General features: G+C 49.4%; 1 protein-coding gene across 2 annotated transcripts; it reads left to right on the forward strand.

Annotated features, from left to right (window-relative positions):
• Positions 1-2,492: 2,492 nt before the first annotated feature.
• PCYOX1L (prenylcysteine oxidase 1 like) lies at positions 2,493-14,826 on the forward strand. 2 transcript variants are annotated; one of them, XM_070374597.1, is made up of 6 exons: positions 2,497-2,677; positions 6,888-7,094; positions 8,567-8,741; positions 10,628-10,839; positions 13,275-13,415; positions 13,867-14,826. In XM_070374597.1, the coding sequence occupies exons 1-6, from the start codon at positions 2,593-2,595 to the stop codon at positions 14,523-14,525; spliced, it is 1,479 nt and encodes a 492-aa protein (XP_070230698.1). In that variant the 5' UTR covers positions 2,497-2,592; the 3' UTR covers positions 14,526-14,826. The 2 variants fall into 2 exon arrangements, with proteins under 2 accessions (XP_070230699.1, XP_070230698.1); XM_070374598.1 differs by lacking the exon at positions 6,888-7,094 and having other exon boundaries at positions 2,493-2,677.
• Positions 14,827-15,434: the final 608 nt, after the last annotated feature.

The following is a 15,434-nucleotide window of genomic DNA, read 5'->3' on the forward strand; positions in this document are numbered from 1 at the left end:
GGTCTCACAGCTGCCCAGGCCAGTGGATGCAGTGCAGTCATTTTGCCTTGGTGTTGAAGTCTTGTCTGTTTTTTTACCTCCTTGACTTGCTTCCTTCTAATTTCTATGTATTTCTTCAATCTAGACTCCTATTTATTTCTGCCTTTCTGTCTGGCACTGCCTTATATTCTTGTGCCTGCTTCTTGGTTCTAATCATCTTACCTGCTTTAATCATTTTACTCGAACTGCAGAACTTCTGACCATCCTCTCAATCCAATTACTGGCATGTGGCTGCCTGCTTCCACGTGCTCTTCCCAACCTTTGCCTAGCCTTGTCTTTACCTCTGCTTCTCCACTGGCTTCCACATACCCAGCCTCCTGGCTAAGTGCCCCTCTTTGTAGCCAGCCTTTTCTGTAGTTTTGGCTTTGCATTTTCATCATTCTTCCCACCCTGGCTCCATAATCCATTGTTTCTCACAATCCCAGAGCTAGTTGGTAAGTATATCCTTACTCTTTTCCATTCTCAAATTCACTGGAGGTTTTAAAACAGCTTTGAAATCTCCTTGAATCTGAACCAGTAGATTATAGGGAGGTGACACTGCTGGTTTCTGACCCACACCTTCCTGTCTCTGGATGCTCACTCTTGATACCTGGCCATCAAACCAAAGAGCCAACTCAGGTAGCCAGTGGAGTAGAACCAAGGGCCATGGCTGAGCTTTTAGCTGACAGCCAGCACCAACCTGCCAGCCACCTTAGTGAGCCACTTTGAAAGTGGACTTTCCAGTCCCCAGTGGAACAGCCCCATCTGACATCACATGGAACAGATGACATCTCACTGAGTCCTGCCCAATGTGCAGATTTATGGGCAAAAAAAAGTGTTACCTTTAGCCACTAAGTTTTGGGGTAGTTTGTTATGCAGCAATAAATAACTGATGGAATCACCCAACCCCACTCCCAGTCTCACTACTAGTACCTTGGCCACCAGAATTATGGCTCCTTGCTTTTCCTCTTAAACAGCTATTTTGAATTTGTCCTACAACTTTGATACACATGGTATTGTGGGATTGGAAGAATTTTTTCCTAACAGGAGAAAAGAGCTGTAAAATCTAGAATTACCAAGGACCCTAAAATTGGTTCAGATGGTAAACCATCTGCCTACAATGCAGGAGACCTGGGTTCAATCCCTGGGTTGGGAAGATCTGGAAAAGGAAATGGCAATCCACTCCAGTATTCTTGCCTGGAGAATCCTATGGTCGGAGGAACCTGGTAGGCTACAGTCCATGGGATCACAAAGAGTCGGACATGACTGAGCAACGTTTACTTTACTTAACTAAAATTAAAAGCAAAGTTGAGTTTTAATATGATTTTACCCTATTAAAAAAATACTGCATGGATCATACTGTTAGCACATAAGAGAACATGGCACAAAGCGATCAACGAATGCTTGTTTTAAAAGATGATTAAGGAAGGCACTTCCCTGGCATTCCAGTGGTTAAGACTGCTCCCAATGCAGGGGGCACAAGTTGAAATGCAGATTACATGCCACAGAGTGAGGCCAAAAAGAAAACATAGTAATTTAAAGGAGTATCTTGAGTCTGGTTTTGCATTTTAACATAAATATTACCAAAAAGTGTTTTTTGGGGTTTTTTTTTTATGAGAAATGCATATTTATTCATCTACCATTTTACTAATAATCCAGTTTGGCCATGTTAAGACTCACAAAGTTGGCTGTAATCTCAGCTCTATGACCTTTTACTCTTCACAGAGTCCTTTCTATTTCTATTCTTAGCCATAATCTGACTGAATACACACGAATTTTCCTTATTTTATTTTGAAACTCATCCCCAATTTTATTTTCTGTGAGAGGAAATCTGTCCTTTATACTGTAGCTAACTAGCCATAGTGAAGCTTCTTTTGTTTCCTTAGAGAGTGAAAATGGAGTTTATCTCTTCCTTTCTACCTTTCCTCTCCCCTCTAAGAGTGGATGAAACGCTTACCTTTTGTTTTTGAAGTAGAAGGCAGAGACACAAACTGTGTGTCAAAGCCGCAAAGACACGTGGTAACTAACAGCAGAGCGTCTAGCCATCCTGGCTGCATGGTTGGTCAGCAATCTCCAGCACTTGCAGACACTGCCAAGTGATTTCACGTGCCTTATTTCACGTGATTGTCACAACCACCTAGAAAGGTAGAGCAGGAGACTGTATGGGACACGGAGAAGGCACGTTACAGAGCTACTAACGCTCAGAGGTTGGATTTGAACGGAGATCGTCAAAGCTGCAGTTCTTTATCATCAATCTCCCCGGAGCTGGGCCCGGGTCCTGATGCTGAGTACCCAAAGCGCGCGCACCTGCGCCGGAGCAAGACAAGCCAGCCAATGAGGAAACCGCATCCAGGAGGCGGGACGGAGAAGTTGCCAATGACAGAGCCTGCCCCTAGAGAGATGCGGCTAATGAGGGCCTCGTGCCGAAGAGGGACTGCCGCTTGTCCAATAAGAAGCTGTGACCAACGAGGCTGGAAGGCGGAACAGCCAGCTGGGCGCTGGGGCGGGGCGGGGAGCCCAGCGCCAACCCTCCAGTGCCCGAGCCCCGGCGTGCTGCCCCCATCGCTGCCCGCCATGGCCCACGCTGCCCGGCTCCTCGCCGCGCTGGCCGCGCTCCTCGCTGCCGCCGCTACAGGCGATGCCCGGCCCAGTAAAATCGGTGCGGGAAGGACTGGGTGGGGTGCAGATCTGGGGAGGGCTGCGAGGGAAAAGGGTTGTCAGCCGGGAGCAGCTGGATGGGGGAAGGGGAAGGCAGCTGGACGAGGGAGGGGTCCTCGGGAGAGGAGCTGGGTGGAGAAGAGCCGAGGCACTGCGACTGGGCGAGGAAGGGGACCGCAGTAGACAAGGTGCTGATGGGGAGGGAGGCGTGGGCCTGTGTCCAGGGCTACCTGGGGCAGAAAAGACCCTTGGGGCAGGACTGGTCACTGATCTCACCAGAAGGTTCAGGGGCGTTAAGTATCTGCCCTCTACCTGGCTCTTTGCCAGGTGCCCCCAGGACTCTGGTCTGTCTGGATGATGTCATTCACACAGGTTTATTGAGGGTCGTCTGTGTAGCAGGCACTGGTTCATAGTTCCTGTCCGGAGGAGGAGAGACTGCACAATACAAGGAAGTTAGTGCTGAGGCTGAGAAAGACTGTGAATATAGAGGAAGGGCAGTCACCCGTCTTTGTGGGCTCTGGGAGGGCTTCCTAGAAGCAACATCTAAGCCAAAAACCTCATGGAGGGTAGGAGACAGTTCTAGGAGAGACAGAACCCATGGTAAGTCCTCTGGGGACAGATTTGTTGAATGACAAAATGAGGAATTTTTCACAGCAGTCTTCTTATTTATTTGCTTTTTTTCCCCCAACATTTTATGTTGAAAATTTTCAAACCTAGACCAAAGTTTAAAGACTTACACATTGATCATCTCTTTACCCAGCACCTAGATTCTGTTGTTAAGAAACTGCTACTATATTTGCTTTATCACAGACCTATCACATGTCCATTAATCCATCTTAGATTTTAATGCTTTTCAAAATAAATTGCAGACATGAGGACATACTTCTAAATACTTCATCATGTATATAACTGACTAACATTCCATATTTGTTTATACTTTTTTTCTCTTAACATTTGTCATTTTAATTCAACATGAATCAAAGATTTTCAAGTCCCTCATATATCAGATTCCTGTAGACAGAGATGCTGGGTTTCTGGTGTGGGAGAGGAGTGACTCTCACTGGGAGGGAGGGCTGCCCCATGGGAATACCACAGACATAATGGGGCCAGTGCAGTGCTAAGGTCTGCATTACCAAACCCCAGCTCAGGCCATAAAGGATTAAGACAGGCTGAAGCGTGCCAGAAATCAATTTAGGACTAAACATTTAGGGTTTTCAGAGGAGAGAGAATCCTGAGAGCTGGAGTGGATAGAGAAGGCTTGATGAAGGAGATGGATTTGGAGCCAGGCTTTGAAGGATGGGGAAGAATGAGGCAGGCAAGGTCTTGATGTGCAGGGCTCCCGCATCTCTTGAGAAAGGGCAGCAGAGCATGGCATTTACCAGTGACCACTGAGGAAGGGGTAGGACATTCTCACAGCTCAACCATTTCTGCCAATGCAGAACTTGCTGCCTGCCTCATTCCAGCTGGTCCTACCCACTTCACCCCAGGCATCATCAAGGCAAGAGATTTGGCAATGCCAAGCTTCCTGCAACTTTCTTAATTTTCCTCACTGCTCTGATAAGAGCCTCTGTGCATCCTCGGTGGCTTGGACTCTGCCCACAATGGGAATGGGGGGCTTCCTGTTAAGATGTTGTAACCCTCAGGCTGCTTCATGATCAAATCTGAACACCTCGGTGTGGCATCAGACCCTTAAAAGTCCCCCAGAATTCCACCTGGCCCCTGCTTATGCTGTTCTCTCTGCAGAGAATGGGTTTCTGCTCACTGGTAAAACCCACTATCCTCCAGGATCCCAATCTACATTGCTACAGGGCCCTCTCTGTTCCATTCATTCTATGTCCAGCAAATCTTACCACAGACTAGAGAGCAGGTGTCAGGTCATTGGTGTTGAAGGAGCCATTTCTTAGTGAGATGAGGTCTTCTGCTTCCCTATAGCCTTTAGGCAGCTTCCAGGTCTTGTGATAGCAATTTCTCTGGGGGAAAAAAAAAAGGGTAATTCAGGGCTTTGTCAAAAATGGAAAGGGTGGGAAGCACTTGGTTTAAAAGGTTAAAGGGTGTCCTTGGAAGCGGCTTTGTAAACACTGAGAATAAAGAAGTAATTTGTTCTTTCAAAATGCAATAGTGAGCTCTACTGCCTGCCAGAATCTGGGGACATAGGGACCCTCAGTCCTTGACAGATCATTTGAGTAGTGTCCCATGGACCAGGCCAGGGTAAGGAGAGTATGCTGTGGGAATATGTAGGAGGGACAGTTGTCTTAGGCAGGTCAGGCCAGCCAGCTAAGAATGACATATAAGGGCCACAGAGGTCAGCAAGGCAAAAGACAACAGAGCGTTTCTGACAAAGGGAACGACGTGGGCAAAGGCACAGGCATGACAGGGCGAAGTCTGTTCCACAGCAAAAGAAGCTGAGGCAGGGGACTAACCTGGCAGTCCAGTGGTTGAGACTCTGTGCTTCCACTACAGGGGGCACGAGTTCTATCCCTGGTCAAGGAATTAAGATCCATATGCTGCATGGTATGGCCAAAAAAAGAAATTGAGGCAGACAAAAAGGTGGAGTGTTGCAAGGCTGAGGCAGGACATGGAATAAGTAAATGGAGACCAGATCATAAAGAACCTTGTAGTTTTGCCTTCTTGACAAGAGTTAGTAGTCTTAGGGTCCAACAAGTGGGTGTGTGTGTGTGTGCGTGTGCACACGTGCGCACGCGAATACTGGAGTGGGTTTTGCCATTTCCTCCTCCAGGGGATCTTCCTGATCCAAGGATCGAACGTGCGTCTCTTGTACCTCCTACATTGGCAGGCAAATTCTTGACTACTGTGCCACCTGGAAAGCCCAACATGGGTCTAGTAAGGACAAATCTCCTTCTCTTTGATATGTTACTAGACTGTCAGGTGAGAGGAAAGCTGTGTCTTAGATACCTGGTGGGCAAAAACTGTGGGTAGCATGGCTGTCCAACTCAGTAGCTTCACAGCTGCTTCACTATCCTCTCAGTGCTGTGTAATGATTACTATCTGTTTGGTCAGTGGTTCCTAGCAGCACCTCAGAGCCCTGACCAGTAACACACTTTTCTCAGTGACTTGGATCAGAATATTGGTGGTATATGAACTAAGTTTGCAACTAACTAAGGAAAGAAGGAGGAGAAGTAAAGACAGTAGGTAAGACCCAAAAAGATGTCAAAAAGCTGAAACTATAACAAGAGTCCAAAGTGGAATAGAGTGCCCTATATAGTGACTAGTTATCTGTCACAGGGTGCATTCGAGGCTTGGCAAACATGGATGTGGAAATGACTTAAGTGTCAGGTGAGAAGTTGCAATAGACCAAGGGTTGGCTGACTTCTTAAGTTAAATGCCAGAGAGTAAGTATTTTAGGCTGTGCTTATAGCCTCTGTTCCAACTTTACTCAACTCTGCCTGGCATGAAAGAGCCATAGTCAATAAGCAAAAGAAAGTGCATGGTTCCATTCCAATAAAGCTTCAGCTTACAAAAACAGAAATCTGCCTTGATTTGGCTCTCAGGCTGTAGTTTGCCAACCCCTGGATTAAGGAGTGAATTCCTAATACTAATCTAACCTAATTACCTGGCAGTGACCAGGTATTCACCAATTCATAGTAAAATATCCCTGGTGGCTCAGGTGGTAAAGAATCCACCTGCAATGTGAGAGACCTGGGTTCGATCCCTGGGTTGGGAAGATCCCCTAGAAAAGGGAACAGTATTCTGGCCTAGAGAATTCCATGGACAGAGCAGCCAGGCAGGCTACATACAGTCCATGGGGTTGCAAAGAGTCAGACACGACTGAGTGACTTTCACTTTGACTTTCAATGAGTTTGTATAAAGCTAGATTTATTCCCTTAAATAAATTTTGAGATTCTTCCCTGCCCCCTTGCTGCTAACTTGTCTTTTTCTTTATAAAATAAGGGTTATAGTAGGTGGTAGTTTGCAGGTTGTACTTTGCTGTTTGATAGCTTTACTGCCTGGCGAATTCCATGGATGGAGGAGCCTAGCAGGCTATAGTTCATGGGGTTGCAAAGAGTCGGAAAGACTGAGAAGCTAACACTTTACTAAGCACTAGTCTACAGATTTCCTTTTTGAGATGTTAGAAGCCTATGAGATGCGAGTACCTAGGAAACCACTGGCCCAGGAGACTGAGAAGGAGTGACCCACAGTCTCACACCCCTGCTCTGTCTCTCCCCACGCCTGCCTCCTGGGCCTGATGACAGCTGTGGTTGGAGCTGGAATCGGGGGCTCTGCTGTGGCCCACTTCCTCCAACAGCACTTTGGCCCCCGGGTGCAGATCGACGTGTTTGAGAAGGGGACCGTGGGCGGCCGCCTAGCCACCATCTCCGTCAACAAGCAGCACTATGAGAGTGGCGCCGCCTCCTTTCACTCCCTGAGCCTCCACATGCAGGGTTTCGTCAAGCAGCTGGGTGAGTGCACCATCCTTGGGCTGGCGGCAGCCCTCGGGCCCTTCCCAGGTGACCCAGATGGTCAAGGCCAGAAGGTCATGTGCCCAATCTCCTCATTTTACAGATGGAGCAGCTGAGACCAGAGAGGGGAAGGAACTTGCCTGAGGTTACACAGTGAGTTAGTTGCAGAGCCCGGATTAGAATTCAGGTTTGACAGCCCCACCCCCAGACTAGTTTCTCTCCCCATCAGTTTACTGCTTCTCAGTAATCTATAATCATAACGGCTTCCACATGCTGTGTGCTTGCCAAGCACCTGGCATCCTTCTGGGTCATACATAGACATTACTTCTAATCCTCCTACCAGCCTGCAAGATGGGTGCTATATCTCCTCCCAAGGCAACTGAGGCTCATACACCTGGGCTAAGGCCCTACAGCTAATAAGCAAGAGAGCTGAGATTCAACCCCAGCAGCATCTGTCAAAACCACAAATATATGTACCACTGGATGCAGAAATTCCACTTCTCAGAAGTGATCCCGTAAGTGTGCTCACAGATGTACAGAGCAGCAGACACACAAGGTTACTCGTTACAGCACTGTTTGTAATAGCAAAAAGTTGAAAATATTCTACCTGCCCATCCACTAGGATCTGAGACTAAATATTGTTTAAGCACACAGCAGACTATTCAGTAGCCAAGTCCTGTATGCCCAGGTATAGAACACTCTCTTAAGATGCACATGTCAGTAAGGTGCAGGCCACTGTGTATATTAATAGTATATGGGGGTGGGTGGAGGGAGAGACAGCTCACAGATGTGTACACATTTATAAGTGTTGGCACAAAATATCTCTAGAAGGATGGTGAAGGAATATACTTACTGGTTGCGTCTGGGTAGGGGAACTTTGTGATTTAGGGACAGGAATAGGAGGGAAAGAAAGAAAAGTCCATGACTTAGGGCAGGCCCTATAATCTCTAAGCCTCACTTTCCATCCATCCATCTTTACCTGGGGGATACTGACTCTTGTTCTGCCTCTCCCGAGACTGTGAGAGGATGAAGTGAGATCCAAAGCTTCGGTGCTCTGTTAGTTGTAGAGTGCAGGTGGTTATCAGGAGCTGTGATTTCTTCCCTGTGGCCTTGGTGCCCCGGGCCACCATTCCAGAGCAAGCCCCGTGGCTCTCAGCCCCTAGACGATCCAGGATGACGACTGAATCTCCCTCACTCATGGCTGAGTGGATCCCTGTTAGGAAAACATCTAAAACGGAATATGAGTTTAATTTTCATTTCTTTGTTGACTAGGCGGGCCAGACATCTCCCCAGCACACTGTTTACTGTTGTTGAACAAGCAGCACAGATGCACCAAACATAGTGTCACATTCCCTTTAGTGGAGCCATCCTTCAGGATGGCCCTGAATTTAAGCTTCTGGCATTGCTAGGTTCCCCTGGGGTTCAGGGGGGCCTCTGTAGGGGACCTAAGGGCCTCTTCATTGTCTCCTCAGGGCTGCGGCACCGGCGCGAGGTGGGAGGCAGGAGCGCCATCTTCAATGGGGAGAACTTCGTGCTGGAGGAGACAGACTGGTACCTGCTGAACCTCTTCCGCCTCTGGTGGCACTACGGCATCAGCTTCCTGAGACTGCAGATGTGGGTGGAGGAGGTCATGGAGAAGTTCATGAGGTAGGGCTGGGCAGAGCCTTGGGGAGGGCCTTCCAGAGGGAGAGAGGAAAAGAGGTGCAGAAGGAACCAACTTGACTGTACATTGTCAAAATGGAAAAGGTACTCACTGGGTGTGAGAATTCCACCCAGGCTCTGAGCACACCCCCAGCATCAGGAAGGGACTTACTTTAGTACAGCGGTACTTGTCTCTCGTGTTGTCACACTGGCATCCTCTTTCCCTTAGCTAAACTGGTAAATAAAAGCATGGGTTGCAAGACTTCCCTGGTGGTCCAGTGGTTAAGACTCTGTGTTTCTAGTGCAAGGGTCATGGGTTTGATCCCTGGTCAGGGAACTAAAAAATCCCACATCCCTTGTGCTCTGGCCAAAAAAAAGCATGGGTTGCAAACTCAGCCACCTTCAAGGGCCTGCCTGGGGTATGAATAAATGAAGCAGTTTAGTGAAAGGGAAGGATAAGCAGTGAGGGGTCCTGAAGAGCCAGGCCCTATCGGAATGGGCAGCTAGCCCTCTGCTCAAACCCCCTGTGGCCACGTGGGAATGCCAGCCTTACAGGGCAAATTCCGGTTTTTCAGAAGAAACTGGAAATCCAGTTGTATGTGAGATTAGTTTTTCAATATGTGCAACCAGTTCATCTCACAAGGCAAATAAGACATACCTGCAGGCCACAAGCAACCTGTGGACCACCATTTACAAACTCTTCTGTCCTCCAGGCCTATCTAGAACAAACACCTTTCTTTACCAGTTCCTCCTCCTTATGCCCCAGCCCCCTCCGCATCAACTCCAAATAAGAAGGATAAGTATCCTGTTGTCACTCTGTCAACCCCTCATAGTCCACTCACTCACCAGGCTAGTCCCCAGCTCTCCCCGACAGTCAGTCCTTCCAAAGGTTCTCCGTTTTCTGGCCTAGGTGCAGAGACTTCAGGATCAGACACTTGTTCATGGCCTCCAGGCCTCCTTCCTGGTTTCTGGCACTTCTCTGCTCTTCCCACTCCTGTAACTATGCTTTTTTATGGCACTTCTTCCTTGTACTCTCCAGGTATCCCCAAAGTTAGTTCTTCACTTCTCTTTCCTCTTTCATATATTTTTCTCCCTTGTCAATTTTATCCAACCCCCCAGCACCAAGTTCTCCCTTTTGTGGTAGACAACCTCTACCTGTGAGCCCCAGTTTCCCCTTAAGTTCCAGACCCACTACCTAAGCAGTCTCTAATTGCTTTCTGGATACCTCCATTTGGGCTTCTTGTCAACAACCAAACCCGGCACATTTACAGAACAGCCCGAGCAGAAGCAACATTCCAAAGGCCACTATCCAAAAGTCCATCAGCCGACAGCTCCAGGCAAATGCCAGTCCTCAAGGTGGGGAGAGTCGTGGGGGAAGAAGACATTAGCGAGGGGGTGAGTGGGAGCCTCGTTGGACCAAGACACAGGGGAAGACAGGCCAAGCCAGCAGAGAGGGTGACAACTTTGGCATAAAGCAGCTGCCATGGGGTCCAGTGTGGTCCTAGAAGCCAGGGAAGAGCTGTTGTTGCTGGAGAGGGGATATGTCAGTGGGGGTGGGCATGGACCACTGCTTGGCAGTCCCAGCTGAGTGAGAAGAGGACTGCAACCTCATCAGGGAGCGACTTGAGAGGTGATATGATTGTCATTCAGAGGAGCCACCATGTGAAGCCAGGTTCTGGTGGGATCCAAAGTGTTTGCCCTTCCCTCTGGGCTGTCCCTTCAGGTGGGACGGGCCCACCATAGCCAGCAAATAGGCCAAGGTAACATAACAAGCTTCCTCTCCCACCCCTACATGGAGAGGAGGGGTGGGCCCCCAGGTGCAGTGACCCAGCGGCAGGTGGTCAGCAGAAAGGCCTTTCTGCACAAGAGCTCTGGGTCCATATGTCTCCCAGGATCTATAAGTACCAGGCCCACGGTTATGCCTTCTCGGGTGTGGAGGAACTGCTCTACTCGCTGGGAGAATCTGCCTTCGTCAACATGACCCAGCGCTCCGTGGCTGAGTCCCTGCTCCAGGTGGGCGTCACCCAGCGCTTTATCGACGACGTAGTCTCCGCCGTTCTGCGGGCCAGCTACGGCCAGTCAGCAGCGATGCCCGCCTTTGCCGGTAAGCCTCCAGCCCTCAGCCTGCCCACCTGCCCTTCCCCAGCCCTCCTTGTAATAACCTTACATTTACCCAACTCAGTACATGACATCACCCCAACACCCTTTGATTCTGGCATCCGTCCTCTCAGTTGGCAGGAGATGGTGTTCACCTCACTTCACAGTGAAAGGGAAGCTCAGATCTCAGGTCTGGGGTGTTTCTGCCACTCCTGTTTGGATTGGTTTCATAATCTGCCCTGCTAAGACCTCTGGGCCCCTGGGATTCCACTTATTAGAGCACTGCATCTTCCCAGCTCATTACTGGGGTGGGCAGGCACATATATCACCCACCATCTTCCAGCACAGGACACAGATCTGCCCAAGAAAGACATCAAGGCACATCTTCCCCAAGGTGTGGTAACTATTCTGGGCCTTGAAAGATACAGTAGGATTTTATTGGGGCGGTGAGGGCTGGGGAGGGGCATTCAAGGCCAAGGAACTACACAGGCACTCACTGGCCTGCTTGGCTGGGTTCTTCTCCTCTCCTGCCTCCTAACATGGAAGGCCCAGGCTCAGTCCTGTGTCCTCCTCTGCTCTCAACTACTCAGCCTCCCTTGGTGAGCTCAGCCAGTCTCGGGGCTTCAGTTCCACCCACCTGACTCCCAAACATGACCTCTAGCCCAGACCTGTCTCCAGAACTGCAAGCTCATGTGTCAGCCGTCACCCTGTGTCCACACTGGAACGGCTAATGGGCGTCTCAGACTCAGTGCACCCAAACCTGAGCTTCTGATCTTTCCCCTCAAGCCTGCCCCTCCCAGCCTCCCCATAGGCTGGCTGGTAATTACTCCTTTCGGTTGCTCCAGCCAAAACCTTGAATCATTGCTTTCTTTCATACCCTTTGTGTCATATGTCAGGAAATCCCATCTGCTTTGCCTTCCATGTATACCTAGAACCTGACTGCTTCCTAGCAATGCCTCTTCCTTGGTCTAAGCACTAGCATCCTTCACCAGGATTGCTACAAGTCTCCTACCAGGTCCCCCACCCTCTGCCCACTCCCTGGCCCCTCCAAGCTCAACACCTCACCCAGATGATCCTTTTAAAACAAAAGACAGATCCTGACAGGCCTGCGTGTAAGACTGTAATGGCTCCTACTTTCCTTCAGGGAAAATCCAAAGTCCTTCCAGTGGTCTGCAGGGCCCTGTGGTCTAGGCCTCACCATCTCACCACTCACGCACCCCAGACCAGCCACTCTGGTCTTCTTGCCATGTCTCCAGCGTCCCAGGTACTCTCCCACCTTGAGGCTTTTGTGTGGCCATCCCTCTGCCTGGAAGAACCTTCCTGGAGACGCAGTCATAGTAAACTCTTGCTTCCCATGTCTCTGTGAAGATGTTGCCTTTTCATTGAAGCTGCATAACCTCTCCCACCCCCAGGAGTCCTGGTCCCCTTGCCCTACCAGGCTACTGAATTGACTTATTTTATCTCCTCCCACTCGAATGCAGGCTTCCCAATGGGAATCTTTCCCCTTTGTTTACTGAGAAATCCTTACAACAGTGCTGACCATCATAGGCACTCAGACCATTTTTGCTAAATAAATGAATTATAATTATATAATTATAATTAACAAGTACCTCCCACATGCCTAGGATACTCTTCCTCTGGCCGCTGCTCGTTCCTTCCCAGCCTTCTGGTCCTGCCTAGTGTCCCCTCAGCAAGATGACCCTGCTCATTCTCCCAGCACCTTGTAGGTATCCTTTGATATATAATTCATGTATCATGCAGTGCACGCATTTAAAATGTAGGAGTCAATGGCTTTCAGAACAGTCAGAGTTTTGTCTCCATCTGGCTTCCCTGGTGACACAGCAATAAAGAATTCACCTGCTAATGCAGAAGCAATGGGTTCAATCCCTGGGTCGGGAATATCCCCTGGAGGAAGAAATGGCAACCCACTCTAGAATTCTCGCTGGAAAAAAATCCCATGGACAGAGGAGCCTGGTGGGCTATGGTCCACAGGGTCGCAAAGAGCCAGACATGACTGAGAAACTGAGTGTGCACACACATACACCCGTGTCTCCATCACCACAATCAATTTGAGAACATTTTCACTGCCCTCAAAACTCATCCCTGTAGCCATCAGTTCCCCCAACATCCCCTAGCCTTCCAGCCCTAGGCAACCACAAATCTGCTCTGTGTTTCTGTGGATTTGCCCATTCTGGGCAGTCTATTTAAATAGAATCATACAATCTGTGTTCTTCTATAGGGGCTCTTGCACTGAGCATAATGTTTTTACTTTACAACATTGTGAATTCTATCGTATCTATCTCTGTGTATTGTCTCTCCCTGCGGGAGTTGGGGGGAGTCTTGGCCTGGGACAGAGGCCTGAGTAGGATGGTGCTGGCCTCTCCAGCCCCACTGCCTAGAGGTTGAGAAGCCACTGATCACCCTCCCTCCCCTTTTGCCCAGGAGCCATGTCTCTAGCGGGGGCCCAAGGTAGCCTGTGGTCTGTGGAGGGAGGCAACAAGCTGGTTTGTTCTGGTCTGCTGAAGCTCACCAAGGCCAACGTGATCCATGCCACGGTGACCACTGTGACCCTGCAGCCAACAGGTAAATAGACAGAGCAGGGGCCATAACCACTCCCTTCCTATACAATGAACACTTCCTCCTCTATCCCTAAAACTCCTCTGCTGGGGTGCAGGTCCCAGCACTGCCAAGCGACACCAGAGGGCACTGTTGTCCTGATTAAAATGTCAGAGCAGAAAGCAGAGACTTGGCACTCATCTAGCCCCATTCATTTGACCACTGAGGACTCTGAGCCACAGCCTTGCCCATGCTCCCTAGCTAGTCAGCACCACAGCCAGAGAAAGAGTTTGGGTTTCCTGATTCCGGTCCAGGGCTCGCCCTGCCACCATACCAGCATTGAAAAACTGACACAGCAGCTGGACGGCACGGCTGCACCCAGGGTCTTGTCCCCTCGGTGCTAGGCCCTGGACAGCAGATAAGTGGGTAGAAGCCAAGAAAGAAGTTGACTTTTGTGTTCTCTTCTCTCTCCGTCCAGAGGGGAAACCCTTGTATCGGGTCAGGTATGAGAATGAGGCGGGCACGGGCTCTGACAACTATGACATAGTGGTCATCGCCACCCCCCTGCACCTGGACAACAGCAGCACCATCGCCTTTGAAGGATTCGACCCACCCATCGATGTCGTCCAGGGCTCTTTCCAGCCCACCGTCGTCTCCTTGGTCCATGGCTACCTCAACTCTTCCTACTTTGGCTTCCCCGACCCTAAGCTTTTCCCCTTTGCCAATATCCTTACCACAGATTTCCCCAGCTTCTTCTGTGCCCTGGACAACATCTGTCCTGTCAACATCTCAGCCAGCTTCCGGCGGAAGCAGCCTCAGGAGGCCGCTGTTTGGCGAGTCCAGTCCCCCCAGCCCCTCCTCCGGTCCCAGCTGAAGACCCTCTTTCGCTCCTATTACTCAGTCCAGACGGCCGAGTGGCAGGCCCACCCCGTCCATAGCCCCCACACCCCCCTCCCACGGTTCACACTGCATGACCAGCTCTTCCACCTCAATGCCCTGGAGTGGGCGGCCAGCTCCGTGGAGGTGACGGCTGTGGCTGCCAAGAACGTGGCACTGCTGGCTTTCAACCGCTGGTACCAGGACCTAGACAAGATTGACCAAAAGGATTTGATGCATAAGGTGAAGACTGAGCTGTGAGGGCTCCGAGGAGAGCTGGAAATGTCCAGCCTCTGCTGAAGAAGGACTCCCTTCACAACAGCCAAGATCATATAAGCCACATGCACCCACAGAGTCCTTCTCTGACCCCTCCTGTGTGGAGTGTCCTTTGCCTCCAGTGTGGGTCCTGGTGACCCACTCTCTGCCTTTCCATCTTAAGGATTCTCACAGTGGTGTTTTTTTTTTTTTGAAGGGGGAGAGTAAAAGAAGAGGAAGAACATTCAAGCCAATGTATTCACTTATTTATTTTTTTTTTTAAGAAATAAAAGTCCATCTTAAGCTGCTTCTGACTTTGTTTTCTAAGTAGAAGACGGTGATAACCGTGGTAGGGAATATAAGGCAGAAAACTTTGAATCCAATTTCTTTATTGTCTACTCCCAACAGGCACCTAAGGAACACCTCCAATGAAACATATGTAACCAGATAGTTACAAATAGAGGGAAGATGAGAAAACATAAATAAGACAGGATAATAGCTCCTATTTATGGTAGGCTTCCTAGATGCAAGTACCTAGTTAAGAACTTTAACTAGACACCATCCAAGTTTTTAAACAACACTGCATTTGAAGGAGATGCCGGGAAGTATACAAGGAAGAAATGGTTACCCCAGCAGAGCTGGCAGCCTAGCTCTGAGCCTCCTGGCAACCAGTGGAAAAAGGGAAACATATCAGGCCACAGGAAGAGGAACACTTTTTTCCTTGGCAACTGGAAGAAACAACCATTCTGTCCATTAAGAGTCTTGTCTTATAAGAAGACAAGTTCCCAGCTGGTGGAAGGCAGTTGTGCCTCACCCCCCAAATATCTACCCAGAAGAGAAAAGGGACGCTGTGATGAAGTCTGCTGGAGACTGGATGCCCAAGTCCTATCCAGACCAGCTAAAGCTGGTTCTGAG

This window comes from Bos mutus, chromosome 7, assembly GCF_027580195.1.
Source record: "Bos mutus isolate GX-2022 chromosome 7, NWIPB_WYAK_1.1, whole genome shotgun sequence".
NCBI classification, from domain to species: Eukaryota; Metazoa; Chordata; class Mammalia; order Artiodactyla; family Bovidae; genus Bos; species Bos mutus.

What these genes read in the sequence shown, in the direction of transcription:
- PCYOX1L (XM_070374597.1), top strand. Translation starts at nt 2,593, where the DNA reads ATGGCCCACGCTGCCCGGCTCCTCGCCGCGCTGGCCGCGCTCCTCGCT. An exon ending in AGCGATGCCCGCCTTTGCCG is followed by an intron (nt 10,840 to 13,274) that starts GTAAGCCTCCAG and finishes CCTTTTGCCCAG; the next exon opens with GAGCCATGTCTCTAGCGGGG. An exon ending in TGTGACCCTGCAGCCAACAG is followed by an intron (nt 13,416 to 13,866) that starts GTAAATAGACAG and finishes CTCTCCGTCCAG; the next exon opens with AGGGGAAACCCTTGTATCGG.